The sequence below is a fragment of the Enoplosus armatus genome, chromosome 14 (genome assembly GCF_043641665.1).
Source record: "Enoplosus armatus isolate fEnoArm2 chromosome 14, fEnoArm2.hap1, whole genome shotgun sequence".
Classification (NCBI taxonomy): Eukaryota; Metazoa; Chordata; class Actinopteri; order Centrarchiformes; family Enoplosidae; genus Enoplosus; species Enoplosus armatus.
Window position 1 is genome coordinate 477,599 of NC_092193.1, and position 21,809 is coordinate 499,407.

Sequence of the window (21,809 nt, forward strand, 5' to 3'; positions counted from 1 at the left end):
TTATGATCTATTGACCATATCCTTCAAATCATATTCCTGCTAAACATGAACAATAAATTCCCGGGGAACTTTAAGGTGAAACACGAAGGGATTCTGTTTCATAGCGAGTGTGGCCTTTATTTTGAAATGTGGAGACGGAAGCTGTTGTTGACCTGAGTTCAGTTTTGTTTCTGACCTCACTTCAGTTGACTCGGTCAGCAGCCCGGTGCGGATCAGACCGACTCTGCAGAGATGGCGGGACGGGACCGGATCGTTCACCTGCTCAGACAGCTCGAGCGCGCGGCGTAAGTTGAACACACGTTCACTAAGAACTTATTGAAAGCTGCAGGTGACATAATGACATCACGTAAACAACCGCTGTGACGTTTCAGGCTGCAGAACCCCCCACTTGTTGTTTTTCTCTGGGGAAGAGAAGGTGACGCCAAACTCCATTCAGAAATCTACCCGTTTTAAAACTCTGTATGTTAGAATGCAGGTTGTACACGGCGCAGAGTTCTGTTGAAGACATTTTCTAAATCAGTGGAAAGTTCGGCAAACACGTGACGCACCGGGACGCACCGGGAAGCTCCGGGAAGCTCCGGGATGTGCCTCGTGTCTCGTTTCGTCACTTCGCACTGAGAGAATAAATATTTCGTGTAAAAGTCAACATGATCACACAGGTGTTCATATCGTGTTTTTATCCTCTGTCAGATCTGTGAAACCTTTATTCTCTGCAGACCAGATGAGACCAGGTCCAGATCTAAAACTGCTCTACTTGACCTGTTAAACCTTTATTTCATTAACACGGAGATGCTGAAGAGCCTCTTGATTTTAATTGTGAAAGTTTGCTCTTGCTTTCACTGCAGAGACCACATGACACCAGGTCTTGATCCAGCAGTTTGGTACTGATCAGTCAGACGTGGTCTAGACTCACACACTCAACAATGTTTTTGACCATGGTTGAGATTTTTGAAACAGTTAAACAGTTTGTCTTTTCTCCAGACCACATGAGACCAGGTCCAGATCTAAAAGTACTGTTCTAGAAGTGGCCAACCCTGGTCTAGATTTACATGCAGACCCTAAAGAATGATTTAGGCCGTTTCAGATTTGTAAAACCTTTATTTTTAATTTTTTTTCACTACAGAGACCACATGAGACCAGGTCCAAAACTAGACCTTAAAGAGAATTTCAGACCCATTTCCGACCTTTACTGTTTTTACAAACATCTGCCTCTGAGCAGAGACAACTAGTTATTTTATTCAAACAAAGTTGTCAGATTTGAGGATGAATATTAAGGTGATTTGAAAAGATTTCTCTGATTCAGAGATGTTCAGGAGTTGTACAAACTGTACATTATAACAATAAACTTTCTTTAAAGTTGCAGAAATTTGAATGGAGTTCTGCTCTGTGTGACATGAATGTTTTTGTGTGCAGGTGCAGATGTCCTGCTCACTCCAACACCTTCCACCAAGGTACTGGCTGGGTGTCCTTCACCCCGTCTCTGCAAGAAAGCTCCATTTACACACACACACACACACACACACACACACACACACACACACACGATAGGGTTATCAATATTTAACTTCTGCATATCAATCAGTGTTATGCACTGGTTGATAACCACCAGGCGGGACAACAATAAGCGGACAGATGTACTGTGATTCCTTTGGGATAAAACCACACTGAATAAAATCTGTCATTCATCAGACACTTCAATTCTGATTGATCTGGATCAATAATAGATATTCACCATCAGCCGATCAGTGATCCACACACAGATATGATTCAGGTGTTTGTTGAGGTAACTGAGCTTCTCCTGCAGGTGCCGGAGCTGCAACCTGCACCGTCCGGAAGACAGACTACGCCTTCGAGGTAACTCGCACCAAACTGAACAACAATCTGTTGGTACAAACTTACGATGTCTGTTCTTGTCTGTTGATGTTGGCACAGAGACGCGTTTATTTAAACATATAATCAAAGTAATACTACCTCTACTACTTCAGTGTTTTTGAGTTGTGCTGTTTGTTTCTGTCAGATGGCGAGTTCCAACATCAGATATGGAGAAGGAGTCAGCAGAGAGATCGGCATGGTAACCAAACGTCATCATCACCATCATCAAAATACACTGAACATCTGGCCTGACGTTATAGTGCAAAAACTGATGCAGATGCCTGCAGTGTAAACAGACAAAAGTCAGACGTTTCTAATTCGTTTCTGTCTCACCTTATTAAGGTGGCCACATCGCTAGATGCTAATAGCTAATTCTGCTCTCTGAGCCTGAAGTTCCTTCTTGGTACATTTTCCTTTACTTTTGTGACTTGTGCAAGTTATAACACACTTCAGATTGTAGCTCAACCCTACAGGTAGGCACTACCCCTCATATGTTCACAAGGTGAAGAAACGATGACACTGACCTCCATTCAAAAATCTGCCAGTGGTTCAACATTCATCTGCTCCACTTTGTAGAGCTTAAATGATGACAGTTTCTGAGTCAGCAGGGTGTCTTTAAAAATGTGGCATTCATATGAGGCACTTGAAAGCATTTATTTCTACTTAAATGATTTCCTTTCTGTCGCGAGCAGCAGGAACCAGCTTCTCATTGTGCTGCTCATTTCTGTTTTTTGCATACAAAGTCTTTGTGGCTTCCAATTCACCATGTAAGGCAGAATTAAAGGGATACTGTCTCTTGGCTGATTCTCCAGTGTTAACACAACTTCTAATTTGGCCCGCGATGACATAATTCCAGCCTAAAGATCTCTGAAAAAAACAGACCAGAGTCCAGCTGTTAAAAGTGCGCTTTTATCACAACAAGCTTTCAGCAAAATATGCAAATTATTTGTCTGAACAGAAAGTTGACGTAAATAAAATAATTCGGAGAAGTCTGAGAAAATATTTTAACTGGGTCGTCTCTTTTCATGTGTGTGAGTGGTTCTGTCCTCAGTGTGTTGTTGTTCTCCGGTTCTCCTGCAGGACCTGCAGAACCTCGGAGCTCGGAACGTCTGTCTGATGACGGACAAGAACTTGTCCCGCCTCCCTCCGATGAAGGCCGTCCTGGAGTCTCTGGCCAAGAACGGAGTCAAGTACAAAGTCTACGACAACGTCCGGGTGGAGCCCACCGACACCAGGTGAGACACTAAACTGTGGCTGGTAAAATCCTGCTCTCTGATTGGCTGTAAGGTGTGGAGTCAATAACGAACTCCCAGGTGTCCATGTAGAGACGATAATGTTGTCATTTTGTCCATTCATTTCTTAGAGTCCTCAAAAGTACATTAATGTCATCCTCTCTGTAGTTTTAAAGAAGCCATTGCGTTTGCTAAGAACGGCTCGTTTGACGTGTTCGTGGCGGTGGGCGGGGGCTCTGTGATTGACACATGTAAAGCAGCCAATCTGTACGCGTGTCACCCCGACGCCGACTTCCTGGACTTCGTCAACGCGCCGATCGGCAAAGGGAAGCCGATCACCGGAGCGCTGAAGCCGCTCATCGCAGGTAACGGGAAACACTGTGGTTACCACGGCAACCACTAGGGTTAGGATGGTTAGCTGAGGGCAGGAGGCGGGGCCAGGACACTGCAAGGATGATTGACAGCTGACAGTTTAATGTTAAGTCACAGGTTTTACAATAAAAAATGTTTATAGGCACTTAATAACCAGGTTAATGTGGACTTAATGAAGAGGTCATGATGTTTTATGAAGAATGTATCCAATCCTGATGATTAATAACAGACCAGTAAATCAATAGTAATAACATTTAGTCTGTCTACAATAGTCATATATTTATTTAGAAATGTATTTATTAATTCATAAATTCAATTTTTAAATATTTGTTGTTAAATTGATTTTTTTTAATAGTTCCTTCTTGCCAAACAAACTTTTCATCAAATAGATTTTTGAATGTAATTAAAATTTTCTGACTTAAATTAATACTTTTCAGTTACTAATATTAATCAGTTTCATTTCGATATAATTATCATTATTTTTAAATCTACTATACTAACTAATAACTACAATAAATTAATGTGTTGATTTCCTCCTCCTGTCTGTGGTGTGAGTTGTGAAATAATAATAATAATGATAATAATACATTCTTAATGAAGTTGGTTTTATTTTAAATGAATTCCTTTCTTGTCTGCCTCCTCCCACCAAACAAAAAATTGCAAAAATCCTCATCAATGTGAGAAATCTTTGCTCATCGCTGTTTATGTCTTAAATGAATGAATTATTTATTTATTATTGAATTGGATTTCCCTCTTGTATATTTATAGATTAGGTTATATTTCATCCTCCAGGAGATAATAGATCCAAACAAGATAAAAACCTGAATAAAACTAAAGTTGAGTGAAGACTCGGACGTTCTGACTGACAGCAGTTCATCTCCTTTCTCTAAACTCTGTTGACATCTGAAACTACGAACTGCGTCGTAGTGAAGTGTTGGAAGGTAACCTCAGCAGAAACGGATCTCTTGTCTTATCTGTAGAGATTACTGAGGTCAAGAGTCACGGTCACTTCATTCATATGTTTTACTCTCATTTGTACTTTGCACTTCAGTTCCTACAACTGCAGGAACGGGCAGTGAGACCACCGGAGTTGCCATCTTTGACTTTGAGCCTCTGAAAGCCAAAACAGGTAAAAATAAATTCATCTTTAAATGAATGTTTGCTGCTCAGTTCCACATTTGTAACTTTTGCTTCAGGGACTCGTCATCATAATTAAATAAAAGCCAAACTTCTTTCAGTTTGAAGACATTCATCTGAAGTGTCTTCAGTTCACTTAATAAAGTAGATTCTCAGCCTGTTTAAACCACAGACTGTATATAAAGATGGCCGACGCGTCTCCACCGTAGACTGTATATAAAGATGGCCGACGCGTCTCCACCACAGACTGTATATAAAGATGGCCGACTCGTCTCCACCGTAGACTGTATATAAAGATGGCCGACGCGTCTCCACCGTAGACTGTATATAAAGATGGCCGACGCGTCTCCACCACAGACTGTATGTAAAGATGGCCGACGCGTCTCCACCACAGACTGTATATAAAGATGGCCGACGCGTCTCCACCACAGACTGTATGTAAAGATGGCCGATGCGTTTCCACCACAACGTTTGTCAACAACAACAAAAGTGTCAAATATAATTTGTCACGGTGACATCAGCCTGAGCTGTGATTGGTTGTCTGTGTTCAGGTATCGCCAGCAGAGCCATCAGACCTACACTGGGCATCGTGGACCCGACACACACACTGAGCATGCCCGAGAGAGTCGCCGCCAACAGCGGCTTCGATGTGCTCTGGTCTGTCTCTTTGTCTGTCTGTCTACTGTCTGTCTGTCTCTCATCTGTCTGTCTGTGGAGGGGGTTTCACAACGTTAATTGACCTTCAGAGACGAGTCCAGGATGTGATCACTGTGATCAATGACTGATTGATCGATCATCACATTGACCATCTGATGAGTTGAGGCTAACATGATATTATTTAAAATGATAGTCATACAATTTACTTTTGAAATATTTAAACTAATTGAATACATTTTTAATTGCAATACGTTTAAATAGTTCTATTTAAATGTTTCTCTTGCCAAATCTTTTTTCTTTTTTATCTTTTTCTGTCCTTTCTACTAAATATTAAAGATGCTATAGATGCTTAATGCTTATATGCATAAATCTGATCACCAGCTGATTAATATAATAACAATAATAATATGCGGTATATACAGTGTATGTTCATCACAGAGACTTTTCTGTTCAGGTCAGTTTACAGTCAACAAGCTGAAAATGTCACCGTCTGATTCGTGTTGTCGAGCAGCCGTGACCTCTGACCCCTGCAGCTGTCAGAGGAACCTTTCACCTACAGACAGTCGTCCTGAGGCCTCAGAGAGTCTCAGTGTGAACATTAACACACCAACACGTGTGTTAGTGTTTGCATGAGACACTAAAGTCTGAAGACATGAAGGACACAAAGAGGGACAACTCTGTGGAAGGTCTCCATATGAACCAGAGTCCAGTCGTGTGAATTTTACAAATCATTTACCTTTACCTAATACCTAATTCCCTCTTCACGTTGTTGTTACTACTCTTATTATTGTTATTATTATTAATATTAACAACAAATCGAACGGATGTGTACGTGTGGGTCTTCGTCCTGTGAAATATTTGGGTTTTTAAAGTAATGAGTAACAGTAACATTAACATTTGTTCTCATCTCAGTTTCTCAACACATTCAAAAGTTTCTAATTTCATGTTTGTTTTTAAAACTTTTCTTCATTTTTTTCATAATATTTTTTTGTTATTTTGATTTTTAAAGATTCTTTTTTATTTAATTTTACTAGATTTTGTTTTTGTTTTTGAATTATTTTAATTGAATGTATGTTCATTTCTTTTACTATTTAATTTGTTGTATAGTAGCTTTTATTTTAGTTTTACTGTTTTTTTATTTTGTTTTTTTTTATATTTTATGATTAAAGTGTTGTTTCTAGTTAGTTGTTTTCATGAGGTGAATAAATCTAAAGCAGACGGGGCTGTTAAAGAGGAAGTGTTGTTATCGGACAACTAACAATTATAATAATTACCTGTTTTATTTCCTTCAGTCATGCTCTGGAGTCGTACACCGCTCTGCCCTACAACCAGAGGAGCCCCTGCCCCCCCAACCCCATCAACCGTCCCGCCTACCAGGGCAGCAACCCCATCAGCGATGTCTGGTCCCGCCACGCCCTCAATGTGGTCGCCAAGTACATGAAACGGTAAATAAAGTTGAACTGGAGGTAAATCTGGAGAACCACAGAGAACGGTAAATGGTCTCACTTATATAGCGCTTTTCATCCTTCACGGTTCTGCCCTGCTCTACCTCCCGTGCGACAGCGCTAACCACTGCGCCACCATGCAGTTGTGTTGCATGCAACCTGTTTGGGTTCCCAGAGGAACTCCACCCAAGTTTATTTCGAAGAAAGTGTTGATTTTATTTGTTTGTTTGTTTGTGTTATAACCATCTGAGGTTAGTGTGTCTACAGACTGCAGCAGGTTGACGGTTCATGAAATGAATCCAGATCAGGGTCCTGATGAATTTTTGATTTGAGAAATACTTAAGAAATGAAAGCACAGAAAATAACACAATTCGTAGACACTTATATAATATATAATATATAATCAAAAAACAAATAATCCTGCTCACTGTTGATCACTTCACTACTCAACTTTAAGGAAGTTTAGGAGTCAAAAGTTGTTAAAAAGAACTTTAAAATGTCAGATATAACTTAAAGTGGCAATGGACCCCCCCCACATGACAGGCATGAGTGCTTATAGGGAACCAGTCTAAAGGCTGATGGTGTCATTATTCTACAGCCGTTACATCGTGTTCAACATTTACTTCATGATGACGAGTTCAACTTTAAATGAAATAAAAATGAAATTAAACTTAAATTAAAACAAAGATTAAATAAAGATTCATGTAACATTTTAGAAATCAAAACTAATATGTGAAATAAAACTTAATAAAATAAAAGACTAGCTTAACACAACACAAATAATAAAATTAGTCAGTTTTTGATTGTCTGTAAATGTTAATATTATGAAACAGAAAACCTTTCGCATCAAGATCAGGATTCTTGAGCAGGATTGATCGATTCACTGATTGATTGATTGATTGTTTACAGAGCAGTGCGGGACCCTGAGGATCTGGAGGCTCGGTCCAGCATGCACCTGGCCAGTGTGTTCGCCGGCATCGGCTTCGGAAACGCGGGAGTTCATCTGTGGTGAGAAACGAAGCCCTGCTGCTTTTGTTATTCAGTCATTTCTAAGGTTGTTTACCCCCAAACTTCCTGACATTGTAGAGATAATACATTCAAAACCACTTAAATTAATTAACCCCACATTTGAGGTGAACCCCTGAATTTGCAAGTTATTTGGTTTTCAAGTGGTAAAAACTTAAACTATCTATTCAAAATACCTTAATATATTACAGTCTATTAATGTTTTTATTAGTTAACCCCTTAATCCCAATAGAAACACCTACATGACATCATTATTACTTTGATTATTAATGTCTTTTATTATTAATGTAATTTCAAGGTAAAACAATGAATGGATTTATTTTGTAGGCTAAATCGAAACGTTTTCTCCCTGCAGTCATGGGATGTCGTATCCGATCGCTGGCAATGTGAAGACTCATTCAGCGAAGGGTTACAGTGTGGAGCACCCCCTGGTGGTGAGTGATGAGAAGGCGACATCTGAACAGAGCTTCATAAAGATATCTGGCAAAATCTGAGTCGAATCAAAAGGAGGTTTCCACTGTAAAAAATGTTAAAACAAGTTATTTCATCACTGAGTCTTCAAACAAGTGAAAACATTCGGACATTACGGTGAAACATTTTTCTTTCAGGATTATTTCAGAATTAATGTCGATGAATAATAACTTTACTTGTTGCACAAACAAAGTGCTTTGACAGACATTTTGGCCTAAGATTCAGATTTGGTTTTAAGGTTCAGGTTAGAATCCGGTTTAGGTTGGGGGTAGTGTTGGGTCAATGTTGTTTCAATAAGGGTCCTGACAAGTACTGAAAGACAAACTTGTGTGTGTGTGTCCTCAGCCTCATGGTCTCTCAGTGGTCCTCACGTCTCCAGCCGTCTTCAACTTCACAGCCCCAATGTGTCCAGAGCGCCACCTGGAGGCTGCAGAGATCCTCGGTACCTGTTCACCTGTTCACCTGTTCACCTGACAGTACTGGATGATATAATACTATAATAAATAACACTAACAAAATAACACAACACAGCACATCACTATGGCCACAGCCACAGAAAGTCCTGCTGCCTAATGTGGAAAGTGGAGCTGTGACTGTTTGTGGGTTTGGTTGTAGCTGTAGCTATTGTCGGGGCTAATGGCTACCATGGTGGCTAATGGCTATTGCTATGGCTCTAACATTTGCTGTGGCTGTGATTGTGACTGGCCAGCTTTCTCTCTCTCTCTCTCTCTCTCTCTCTCTCTCTCTCTCTGTCACGTTCAGGTGCAGTAACGGACTATCTGTGTCACGTTCAGGTGCAGTAACAGACTCTCTGTCACGTTCAGGTGCAGTAACGGACTATCTGTGTCACGTTCAGGTGCAGTAACAGACTCTCTGTCACGTTCAGGTGCAGTAACGGACTATCTGTGTCACGTTCAGGTGCAGTAACGGACTGTGTCACGTTCAGGTGCAGTAACAGACTCTCTGTCACGTTCAGGTGCAGTAACAGACTCTCTGTCACGTTCAGGTGCAGTAACGGACTATCTGTGTCACGTTCAGGTGCAGTAACGGACTGTGTCACGTTCAGGTGCAGTAACAGACTCTGTCATGTTCAGGTGCAGTAACAGACTCTGTCACGTTCAGGTTCAGTAACAGACTGTGTCATGTTCAGGTGCAGTAACAGACTCTGTCACGTTCAGGTGCAGTAACGGACTCTCTGTCACGTTCAGGTGCAGTAACAGACTCTCTGTCACGTTCAGGTGCAGTAACAGACTATCTGTGTCACATTCAGGTGCAGCAACAGACTCTCTGTCACGTTTAGGTGCAGTAACAGACTCTCTGTGTCTCCGTTGCATTCAGGTGCAGTAACAGACTCTCTGTGTCTCTGTTGCATTCAGGTGCAGTAACAGACTCTCTGTGTCTCTGTTGCATTCAGGTGCAGTAACAGACTCTGTGTCGCGTTCAGGTGCAGTAACGGACTCTCTGTGTCACGTTCAGGTGCAGTAACAGACTCTCTGTGTCTCTGTTGCATTCAGGTGCTGACATTGGGCAGGTGAAGAGGGAGGATGCGGGCGCTGTTCTGGCCGACACGCTGCGTCAGTTCCTGTTTGACCTGCAGGTGGAGGACGGACTGGGAGCTGTGGGATACAGTAAAGACGACGTCCCAGCTCTGGTGAAAGGAACCCTCCCTCAGGTCTGTTTAACTTCACTGACCTTCAGAACAACCTGAACGTTTAAATTCACGTCCAGAAGTTTGTTTCCGATCAACAGACCAGTCGTCTGTGTCTGTGACGTCGTGTGTGTGTTTGTCCTCAGTGTCAATAGAAGTCATAATGAAACTTAAAAACTGTCCCTTCAATTGTATCTTTAAAAAAATCAGGTTTAATTCACGAATAAATGAATGGAATTATTATATATTAAGGTGTCTTTAATTGATTATCTCCATGGTTTAAGGTGTAAAAACACCTTAAAGTAAGAAGACACCTGAAATTTTGACCATTGAAAAATTAAGGTCTATTTAGGGTATTATCTGCACAGTTTAAGGGCTATTTAAGGTGTATTAAAAAAAAAACTTAAAATTCATCAAATAACATGAAATCTACCCCTTTGTTTATACCTTTCAAAAAGTGAAGCTGCAAATTCATGTTAATGGTTATATGAATTGATAATGGTAATATTTAATGGACCATCAACACAGTTTATGGAGTAATACCATAAACCTTAAAGTAGAATAAAATATATAATTGTTCAAATAGATTTTTGCCTATTAATAATCTGCACCGTTGAAGGGGGGCGTTAAAGCATCCCTTCATTCATAACTGAACGTGAGCTTGAAGGAGGATATAATCCTGTAAAACCCCTTAATGTATTATAATCTATTCATTTGGCCATTGAGGAGCCCTTAATGGAAAGTGCAGGTTTCTTTAAGGTGGAATGAAGATTTGAAAGCACTGGTGTAGATTTGTGTCTGTGTTTTCTGTGATTTTTCTTCTTCTTTGTTTTTCAGGAGCGAGTGACCAAACTGTCCCCCAGAGGACACACTGAGGAGGACCTGAGCCAGCTGTTTGAAGCCTCCATGAAGCTCTACTGAACACACACGGGTGCTTTCTGTCCTTGTGAGGACCAAACACACTGCGGGGGCATTTTAAATAATCACGGTTCTTCAGTCAGATGTGAACTGATCTCAGGTCTGTTGTGTGTTAAACTGCAGTTCTTCTAACAGCCACTAGAGGGTGCTGGGTTTCTCAGCCTGTTCAGACTCACCTGTGACGTCTCGGCACATTTTATCAACTGCTGCATATTGATTTATATTAACATACAAATAAAATGCATATTTACACATTGGTGTTGTCCTCTGCTGTTCATTCAGATCCAGAATCAGAGCATCAGTGCTTTAACTTCATCCTGTAAGATCTCAACTGATCCAGGACCTGCCCGAAACATTTGAAAAGTCCTATTTAAGGTATTTTTAAAACATCATCTGCACGGTTTAAGTGCTTTTTATGGAAATGAAATCCATCTCTAGATTTATAGCTTAAATGGGCCGAAATCGTTCAAGTGAAGTGAGAATTCAGGGATGTTATGTGGTGCGTCCATGAAAGATCCCTTCATATTTTAATCTATTTATCCATGAATTAACTTTGGTTCGTTTAAGGTTTATGTGCAGATTTAAGTTTTGAACTTTTACAATTAAAATGGAATCACAAACAAAACAGCTACCTTCTTTTATTTTTTATTTTCAATCTTTTTTTAAAGTGTGAATTTAGCTGCTCACATCAACACAAACAAGAAGCAGCCAGACTACTGTAATAAAGTCTTTTATAAAAGGCGGCTAATTTAAAGTGTCAGAACAGAAACAGAATGAATTACATGTTGGCTTGAGACTCTTTGTAACAACGGGATTACAATTTGTGATCAGTGAGTTTTGTTCACATCTTTTATTTAAATACTTTAAGAGGCCTGAAAAGTTGTCTTGTAATTTACAAGAGAAACCAAAGTGGAAAAATCTATATCAGAAAAATTAATGAAAAAATGAATTAAGTTTGGTGGAGCATAAATGTTTGAGTGGGTCTGAAGGGGTTAATCTGGACACGTTTCACTTCACCTCCATGAAAGTGACTGTTGCAGCAGAGAAGTCAAATCGTGTCTTTTTTAATGGCAGTTTTGTTCTTAAAAAAGTGAGTTTAAATAAAATTTTGGTTTCATTAATGAAAAAGCAAAAAGTCAAGTTTGTCTAAAACCTTTATTTTATAAATGAAATAATAATAATAATAACTGATTTCTAATAGAAATCGGTTTGTTTGAGTTGTGTGTGTGTTTCTCAGAAGAGCCTCTCTCGTTTTAATCCAGTTTAGTCTCATCCAGGAACAGTTGTTACATAAACCTGATCTGACTGTTTAACTGGTTTAACCCTGAGAGCAGAAAATGAGCTAAAGACAAAGTGACCCTGAACGCAGCACAGAGCATACACACCTGAGTGCACACACACACACATACACACACACACACACACACCTGAGCTCACAGTCTCACACACACCTGGTGAGTTTCCATCACTGAGAATGTTTTGTTATTGCTGACTCAGCTGTAAACCTGATGCACCTGAACGCACCTTTAATCATTTTCTTTACGAGATTATTTCAGCTTGTCTGAAATTACACGAATGAAGGATGAAGAAAGAGTGTAATTACTTCCACCAGACAAAAGGTTTACAGACTGCAGATTATTACTAATATCAGACATTAATATTCACCTCAGTTTGTTAAAGCTGCATTTATTGATTTCTTGTTTTCAGCAGAAGTCTGTTAACACAACATCTGACATCAGCTTATAAAGTAATTGATGCTAACATGTTACGTCCGGCAGCTACAGAGCAACATGCTGCTTCGTGTGTTAGCTCTGTTTCTGGTCTCTTTAGCTGCTAAATGCTCCTCTATGAGCAGCTCATGTTTGGTGGCTTCTTACCGCTTTTATTCTGAAAACACTGAGAGCCAGGAAACCAAAACTGGGAGCTAGAAGAGGCTGAAAAGCTGCTCAGAGCTGCAGAGATGATGATGATCCTCTGTGAGGTCACAGCTACAAGCAACCCTGTTGATTGCAAACCGTCATCAATGAATTATTGATGTGCAAATATTGATTTTAGCTGCTTCAAACAGATTTCAGTTCCATAAAAAAACAACTGAAACATTAGAATCAATGTGACCATGAGGTCAAGATGAAGGTGATGAAGTGATGGAGTGATGAAGGTGAAGTGATGAAGCTGACGAAGGTGATGGAGTGACGAAGGTGAAGTGACGAAGGTGAAGTGACGAAGGTGATGAAGTGATGAAGCTGACAAAGTTGATGAAGTGATGAAGGTGATGAAGTGATGAAGGTGAGGAAGTGATGAAGGTGATGAAGCTGACGAAGGTGATGGAGTGATGAAGTGATGAAGCTGACGAAGGTGATGGAGTGATGAAGGTGATGGAGTGATGAAGTGATGAAGGTGATGGAGTGATGAAGTGATGAAGGTGATGGAGTGATGAAGGTGATGGAGTGACGAAGGTGATGAAGTGATGAAGGTGACGAAGGTGATGGAGTGATGAAGGTGATGGAGTGATGAAGCTGACGAAGTGATGAAGCTGACGAAGGTGATGGAGTGATGAAGGTGATGGAGTGATGAAGTGATGAAGGTGATGGAGTGATGAAGCTGATGAAGGTGATGAAGTGATGAAGGTGAGTCAGAATCAGAAACTGTTTATTGCCAAGTAACATACATTACAGGGAGTTTGCTGTGGTCTGAAGGTGCTATTGTTTTGACAACAAACATGTAGAATATAAAAGCTAAAATAAGAATAAAAATAAAAATAAGATAAGATAAATAACAACAGTGCAGTGACCAGAATAAAGTAAAGTGTTCAGATAAAGTGTCCAGTAGGGGGTGGGTGCGTTAATGTAACGCAGGGGGGACAGGGGTGACTTGTGTTTGTGTTCGGGGGGGTCAGTGTGAGTTTGTCAGGTTGTCACCAGAGTCGTTGGAGGAGAACTGGTCTTGTAGTCTCTCTGAGTACAGTCGTTTAGCTTCCCTCACCGCCTTGCTAAACTTGTACTTGGCTTCCTTAAACTCTGCTCTGTTGCCACTCTTAAACGCCTCTTCCTTTTCCAGCCTCAGCTGTCGCAGTCTTGCTGTGAACCAGGGTTTGTCGTTGTTGTAACTCACCCTGGTCCGAGTTGGTACGCAGCAGTCCTCACAGAAGCTGATATATGAAGTCACAGCCTCTGTGTACTCATCCAGACTGTTGGTAGCAGTCCTGAAAACATCCCAGTCAGTACAGTCCAAACACGCCTTCAGGTCCTCTGCAGCTTCACTAGTCCACTTCTTCGAAGTTCTCACAACAGGCTTAGAAAGTTTTAATTTCTGCCTGTATGTGGGAATCAGGTGGACCATGTCGTGGTCAGAGTGTCCCAGTGCAGCGTGGGTGACGGCGTGAAAAGCGTTACTGACTGTGGTGTAACAGTGATCCAGAGTGTTCCCCTCCCTGGTGGGGCATTTAATAAACTGTTTGTATTTTGGGAGTTCGTGTCTGAGATTACCTTTGTTAAAGTCACCGAGGACAGTAACTAAGGAGTCCGGGTTGGTCCGCTCCGTTTCCAGTATCTGGTCGGCGAGTGCGCGCTGTGCGTCCTGCACGTTGGCCTCCGGTGGAATGTAAACACCGACCAGAATGAATGAAGCGAACTCACGGGGGGGGGGGGGGGGGGGGGGGGGGGGTAGTATGGTTTACAGTTTATGAAAAAGGTTTCCAGGGAAGGAGAGCAATGCCGTCGGATCACTGTCACGTCGTTACACCAGCTGCTGTTGATGTAGAAACAGGAATGATGAAGGTGAAGTGATGGAGGTGATGGAGTGATGAGGGTGATGAAGTGATGAAGCTGACAAAGTGATGAAGCTGACGAAGGTGATGAAGTGATGAAGGTGATGAAGTGATGAAGGTGTTGAAGCTGTGATGAAGGTGATGGAGTGATAAGGTGATGAAAGTGATGAAGTGATGACGGTGAAGTGATGAAGGTGAAGTGATGAAGTGATGAGGGTGATGAAGTGATGAAGCTGACAAAGTGATGAAGCTGACGAAAGTGATGAGGGTGATGGAGTGATGAAAGTGATGAAGCTGACGAAGTGATGAAGCTGACGAAGGTGAAGTGATGAAGGTGATGGAGTGATGAAGGTGATGAAGCTGTGATGAAGGGGATGAAGTGATGAAGGTGATGAAGCTGTGATGAAGGCGGTGAAGCTGATGAAGTGATGAAGGCGATGAAGCTGATGAAGTGATCAAGGTGATGAAGCTGTGATGAAGGCAGTGAAGCTGATGAAGTGATGAAGGTGATGAAGTGATGAAGGCAGTGAAGCTGATGAAGTGATGAAGGTGATGAAGCTGTGATGAAGGCGATGAAGTGATGAAGCTGATAACGGCAGCATGAACGTAGTGAAGGCAGAGAGAGGATCAAAAGACAGCAGCTGATTGGCTAATGATGGAGGTGTGTGATCAGCTGACGAACAGCTGATGTGTGAATTGAAGCCTCAGACAACAACAGCAGGACTTTTCCTTGTAACAGAGTATTTCTACACTGTAGTATTCGTACTTTTACTGCAGTACATCTGTTTTGATTTTGAGTGTGAATTCACTGTTTTCTGTCGGCCAATACGAAGTCTGGAACAACTGCTGGAGACACCTGATGTCCTGTGTGTGTGTTACAGAGACACACACTCAGCAGGATTAGTGACAGCAGGTATTTAAGTGCTGTGAGTGTGTGTGAGTGTGAGTGTGAGTGTGAGTGTGAGCAGAGCAGCATGCAGCAGATCTACAGACAAACAGACAAACAGTTTGAGGTTTATACCACCGTCTTCTCCCCGCAAGGTGGGTCAACACACACACACACACACACACACACAGGCAACACACACACACACACAGGCAACACACACACACACATAGGCAACACACACACACATACACACACATAGGCAACACACACACACAGGCAACACATCTATAATCTGTAATCATGAATGATGTTATATTGATTGCAACTGTCTTCCTGTCTGTCTGTCTGTCTTCCTGTCTGTCTTCCTGCCTGCCTGTCTGTCTGTCTGTCTGTCTGTCTGTCTGTCTGTCTTCCTGTCTGTCTTCCTGTCTGTCTGTCTGTCTTCCTGTCTGTCGCTCTGTCTGTCTGTCTCTGTGTGTGTGTGTGTGTCTGTCTGTCGGTTGTTCTGTCCTTCTGTCTTCCTGTCTGTCTGTCTGTCGGTTGTTCTGTCCTTCTGTCCTTCTGTCTTCCTGTCTGTCTGTCTGTTGGTTGTTCTGTCCTTCTGTCCTTCTGTCTTCCTGTCTGTCTGTCTGTCTGTCTGTCTTCCTGTCTGTCTGTCTGTCTGTCTGTCAGTGTGCAGATCGAGGACGAGACATGTGGAGGCAGAAAAGGTAAAGTGAGAACATGAAACCTCGTTTTTATCAGCCGGAGAGAAAAAAAACATCTGAAGAGTTTAAATTCAGCTCTTGACTGGTTTCTGTTGAACTGGTTTCTGTTGGACTTCGCTGGTTTCTGTTGAACTGGTTTCTGTTGAACTTTGCTGGTTTCTGTTGACGGGGTCTCTGGGTCTCAGATCCCCAGCTCCACCCTTGAGTCCAAATATGGTCACTTCTTGTTCCAAAAAACCAAGATGGCGACGACCAAAACGCCAAATTGGAGGCTTCAAAACGTTAGTCCACAAACCAACGGGGGACGTCACGGAGGCTAAGTCTGTTATGAAGTCTGTGGTTGTTATATTTTAATTTGATTCTTTTTCGGTTTTCCATTATTTCGGTTTACCAGATTTGGACAAATGAACACGACGTCACTGAAGAATGAGGAGAAATGAAGACCTTCAGTTTGATTTTTGTGACGTGACTCTGATCAGTGCTGATGGTTGTTATTGATTCTGTTATATTGAACAGACTCATTTCACCTTTAGACTTCCTTCATTCTCTGTGTGTTAATCAGTGTTACATCAGTGTGACCTCTGACCTCTGAGTATTTACAGCCTGCTGAGCAGCAGCTATTTAAAGCAGATTAAAGGTAACACACTAATGAATGATTAACACACACACTCCTCTAATCAACCAATTAGCTGCAGCTTCCTGTGATGCGGGTTGGATGAGGTCACTTTGATTCTCTTTTTATTTCCAACAATTTAGAAATATTCGACAAAAGAAAAGCAGAAAGAAAGAAACATTTCTTTGCAACATAAAGTTTCTGTTGTTGTAATTTGATGCTGATCCAGATGTTTTCATCCATCCAGAATATTACTGAATATTGAATAATAATTAGCCTACAATCATCATTTTACAATATGTAAGGATGCTGATCGATCTTCATAAATTTAAGACAAAACATTCTCATTTCGTTCTTGACCTCTGGAACAGCAGTTTGACATGTTAAAGGACCAATTTTCACGTAATTTAACGTCCTCGTAAAGTTAAAAACACACAAACATTAAAACCCTTAATATATTCATCCGTGAATGAAGAATCAAACGTGAATCTGACGTGAACCAGAATCCCTGAACCTTAATAACACCTTAAGCTCATCATTCATGGATTCACCAAGTGTTTCACATTCAGGAGGAAATTAAGGGGAAAGTCATAAAGCCCTTAAACTCTTCTTCATGTGATCATTAAGGGCTTGTCAAATTTAGGTGTTTTTAAGGGGTTTAGTTTTCCAAATTAAAGGACAAATGAAGGATCTCTGGCTACAAACACACGGATTTAGAATCGGACATTATTAAGATGTATTAAGGGTTAATTAAGGCATTGTTGTTGAGTGTAGAATTTGTTCTGATGGTGGTGTCACCAGACTTTTTAGTACTGATCCTCTGGGGACCATGAATATGAACAGTTCTGGATTGTGATTGACAGGTGGTGGTGGCGGTGATGCAGTACCGGTCCCGCTGGCCAAAGGAGCTGGACCTGAACCAGGGAGACCTGATCCAGGTTCTGTTTAAGGAGGATGAGACCTGGTGGTTCGGACGGCTGAAAAACGGAAACGAGGGTTACTTTCCTGCAGCCTGCGTGGAGCCACTCCAGGTAACAACACTCACCTGGTCTACTGGGTCTACTGGTCTGCTGGGGGGGGGTCCTTATTCTTCTTTAGATACTTGGAGCACATTGCTGATAATACTTTTGCAGAAGTACTGTTTTTTAATGGACGACTAATAATAATAACTTTATTCATGACATCACTATGACATCATACAATGGAGGAGGATCAACCAGGAAACTGACCTTTATGTGGAATCGACCCTTTAAATGAAGTTTCTTAAACTGACTATGAGTAAAATAAGTAAAGGATTTGGGACGTGGATCGGTTCAGTATCAGGATTCTGTCTCTGGTGGTTCCGGTCCTGACTCTGGTTGTACTCTGGTCCAGCTGCAGCAGAAATAAACTCAGCAGCTGATTGGCTGACAGCCAGTGATGTAACACAGTCTTTGTGCTGCAGGCCGGAGATTCGTCCAGAGCCACGCCCACGCTGGTGAGGAGGGGGTCGGTACCGGCCGTTGTGATGACAGCAGGCGCCCCCTGTGGCTGCACGAGGTAACTGCACCAACAACACATGACCATCAGTGAACACACTGAGCATGTCTCACTTAAACCTGGTATTAAAACCCGAGCTGTATCCGGACACATTGTGTAGATAAAGACAAACGCATGTTAATGCAAGGTGTAAATGGGGTGTCTGATTGATGGTAATATGACTTTATTTACACATCACATAGAGACAATCTGAGAAAACCTGTTGAATTATTTTTTTTTGTTTTAAAGTGAATTAATATTTTTAGTGACGAGCTTTCAATGAAAAAGTCACAAAAACGAGTTCCACTTTACATGTAAACAAAATGAATTTGAGTTTTATTTCTTCTTTCTTTATTTCTTTGTGAAACAATATTTTTTATAACCTTGAACTAATAATATTTTCAGTGATTATCACTAAAGATTTGTACATTTTTTCTTGTATTTTGGGTTCCTGGCAGCTTTCTACTCTATTAGATTACCAAAATGAGAAGTCGGACATGTAGCTGAATTAGTGCTGAAATGAAAGACACCATGTCTGAAGACATTTAAAAGCTGCTAAACAAAGAGAAAAGTCTGCAACAATAACCAAAACCAGAGGCACTTTTCTGTTACTGTTTAAAAATGGTTCCATTCATTTTCTTTGAGTCTGAATGTCAATTTGTATATAAAGGACTTTGATGATTTCCACATTACTAAATGATCTTGAAACTGATCGTTGCTTTTATATTGAAGATCACCTGATTTTTCTGTTGCATTCAGCTAAGTTCTTTAAGAAATACAAAACTCTTAAATTTTAGTTTAAAGCAGCAGCACCTATTACGCTCATTTCCAGCTCTATATTTTCATTTAGTGATTCCACTAGAGCAGCTTTGCATCATTCACAGTTCAAAAAAGTCCTTCTTCATCTTATTGTGGCCCTTCATGCAGCCCCTCAGTTCACCCTCTGTCTGACACAAGCCGTTTGAGCTCCTGTCTCTTTAAAGGCCCCCCTCCCAAAGGCCCACTTTCTTCTGATTGGCCGGCCAAGTTCTGGAAGTCTTTGGAAGAATTTCCAAAGACAAACTGTAAACCTAACGTTCCTAAGCAACGCTGACATAAACATCTGGTCTGAGCCTGGACATCCGTGCCTATCTGACATCAGACAGACACAGCGGTTGAAAAAACTGAACAGAGTTTTTGGAGTTCATTATTTAGAACATTTAGTATGAATATCCGACACTGTAACATTATATATATGACAGAAAATAAGGAAAAGCACAATAGTTCGTCTTGAACAGAGTGTTTACAGTTTGCTCTTTAACTTATCTCGCACTTAAAGTTTTACAGTTATTTATTGTTGACTTTTTATTATCTTGGAATGACGAGAACAAATATAGTGACAATAAAGTGGAATTGAATCATGTACGAGGTCAGAAACAAATGTATTGTTCCTGCAGTGGTCACAGTACTCCAAAGCTGATGAGGAAAAACAGCATCCGGCGGCCGCTGGGACTCGACAGACCCTCAGCAGCAGCAGCGGGGCCCTCAGCAGCTCCGCCTCATGGCTCCGCCAGCCTCCTACACCGCGTCCTGGCCAAGTCCAGGAGGAAGAGCTGCCCCCACCTCCCCCACCCTCCTCTGGACACCAGCTCCGTCAACACCGCTTTCCAGCCGGACTAAACTGCGAGCTGCTGATCTGCAGCCAGTCCGTCTCTCAGGAACGAAGAAATGTAGTTTATTGATCTTCATATATTTTTAATTATCTACTGACCTCAAACAGAAATACTAAAGACAAAAAAACATGTTACAGTGGAGTCACAAAAGCTCAGGTTTCACAGGTCATCGCAATCAGGTCCAAGTCACTGGGATGAAATCCCTCATCATTTTCGAGTCCCTGAGACACATTGAGTTGAAGTCATGCCCAAGGTGCTGACGTCATCTTTTAGTTGAGGGCATGAACGTGATGCCTCGTCAACTGTGCTCCTGAGACCACATCCGAGTGGAGTCTCATGCTTGCTGAGGTCACGTTCGAGTCACCAAAGTCACCTCCAATTCGCTTAGTTCATGAAAGAGTCACCAAGGTAAAGTCCAAGTTACTAAGATCACTTCCAAGTTGCTGAAGTCACATCCAGGTCGCTGAGGTCCTATTTGAGACTTTGATAATGTGTTTCAGTCACTAAGGTCTAGTTCCAGTCAATGTGGTCATGTCCAAGTTGCCAAGATCATATCCAAGTTGACTAGGACAACAAGATGATATTCGAGTCCAGGTCAAGTCCAAGTTGCCTGCTCAATTCTGAATCTCTGAGTTCACATCTGAGTCATGTCTGAGTCACTGAGGCCACGTTTGACTCACCAAAGGCATGTCCGAGTCACCCAGGTCATTACATAATTGTCAAGATCAGGTCCTAGTTTTCAAGTTCAAGTCCCTGGTCAATTCCGAGTCCCAGAGATCATGGTCACCCAGGTCATAGTCAAGTCACTGAGGTCATGTCCGAGTCAGGCCACAAGCCCGAGTGCTTGCTGAGGTCATGTTCAAGTTATGAGGTCATGTCTGAGTTACCAAGGTCAAGTCCAAGTCCCTCAGGTGAAGTCAGAGTTGAGTCTGAGGAGGATCTGAACTGCTCCGCTTCGATCACAGCGATGGAGGAATTCTGTTTCATCTCGTCCAAGAAGCTTAAATCTCTGAATCTTTTTAAACTTCATGTGACGACAGAACGTCCCCGTGTGATCTCAGACAGATCAGACTACAGGTGTGAAACTGAATATAAAAGTATTCTTATTAACACTCAACAGTCGCGTTCAGTCACAGAAATGTATTGCACATCAGAAATCAGGGCTCCCACATGTCTGTCTTTACTTAACTATGTTAATTAAGGTTTTGTTTTTGTGCAGATTCACAAGTTTCATGTGCAAAACAATTTGAATAAAAGAATAAATAAATTCACTATAAATAAGATTTCATTCAAACACAAAACAATAAATTACAATCAATATTCAGTCACATGCTACATAAAATCAATGACTTCTATTCTGATATTTGTGAGTTTTACTCTTCTTGTTTAAAAAAATTAAATGTAAAATTCAAATTCAGTTTGAGCAAAGTGCACATGTTTTAAATATAAAGTGTCTTCGTGTCAAAAACGTTCAGAGTTTTGAGAACATCCAGCAGCCAGATAAAGAAATAAATACACAAATAAAATAAGTAACACGGATAAACAAACATACATGTTTAAACAGGCATACAGTTAATTTCAAAATACATCTTCAGTAAAACTACAAATAATTAAAATGTTTGTTTTAATGTGTTTTCTGTTAACTGCTAAATCAATAAACATCAGTTATATAATAATATAAACTGACTCTGCAGTCTGGAGACTGAAGAAAGATTTAAAATGCTGACTCATGATTCACATGTCGACCTGAAGCTTCTGGATAAAACATTAATACGTATAATATTACTATAATATAATAAACAGGTCGGTCTCATATGAAGCTGCTGCTGCTGCTGCTGCTGATGATGATGATGAGAAAGGCATCTCTGTCAAAAGTAAATAAAGAA

At 41.1% G+C, this 21,809-nt stretch overlaps 1 protein-coding gene across 5 annotated transcripts; it reads left to right on the forward strand.

Moving 5' to 3' along the window:
* Window positions 1-204: 204 nt before the first annotated feature.
* On the forward strand, window positions 205-11,033 carry adhfe1 (alcohol dehydrogenase iron containing 1). Of its 5 annotated transcripts, none has more exons than XR_011598451.1 (14): window positions 205-284; window positions 1,414-1,451; window positions 1,805-1,854; window positions 2,018-2,071; window positions 2,953-3,107; window positions 3,273-3,469; window positions 4,528-4,605; window positions 5,165-5,270; window positions 6,563-6,715; window positions 7,625-7,723; window positions 8,097-8,175; window positions 8,558-8,654; window positions 8,975-9,098; window positions 9,131-9,203. XR_011598451.1 is itself a non-coding variant. In XM_070919006.1 (14 exons), the coding sequence occupies exons 1-14, from the start codon at window positions 232-234 to the stop codon at window positions 10,779-10,781; spliced, it is 1,401 nt and encodes a 466-aa protein (XP_070775107.1). In that variant the 5' UTR covers window positions 205-231; the 3' UTR covers window positions 10,782-11,033. The 5 variants fall into 5 exon arrangements, 4 of the variants coding, with proteins under 4 accessions (XP_070775107.1, XP_070775110.1, XP_070775109.1 ...); XM_070919006.1 differs by lacking the exons at window positions 8,975-9,098; window positions 9,131-9,203 and adding exons at window positions 9,727-9,884; window positions 10,698-11,033; XM_070919007.1 differs by lacking the exons at window positions 8,975-9,098; window positions 9,131-9,203 and adding exons at window positions 9,727-9,884; window positions 10,698-11,033 and having other exon boundaries at window positions 232-284; window positions 1,814-1,854.
* Window positions 11,034-21,809: the final 10,776 nt, after the last annotated feature.

Excerpts from the sequence above, each read along its gene's own strand:
- adhfe1 (XM_070919006.1), top strand. The coding sequence starts at position 232 with ATGGCGGGACGGGACCGGATCGTTCACCTGCTCAGACAGCTCGAGCGC. Across the intron at positions 1,452-1,804 it reads CTCCAACACCTTCCACCAAG|GTGCCGGAGCTGCAACCTGC; the intron begins GTACTGGCTGGG and ends CTTCTCCTGCAG. Across the intron at positions 6,716-7,624 it reads GTCGCCAAGTACATGAAACG|AGCAGTGCGGGACCCTGAGG; the intron begins GTAAATAAAGTT and ends GATTGTTTACAG.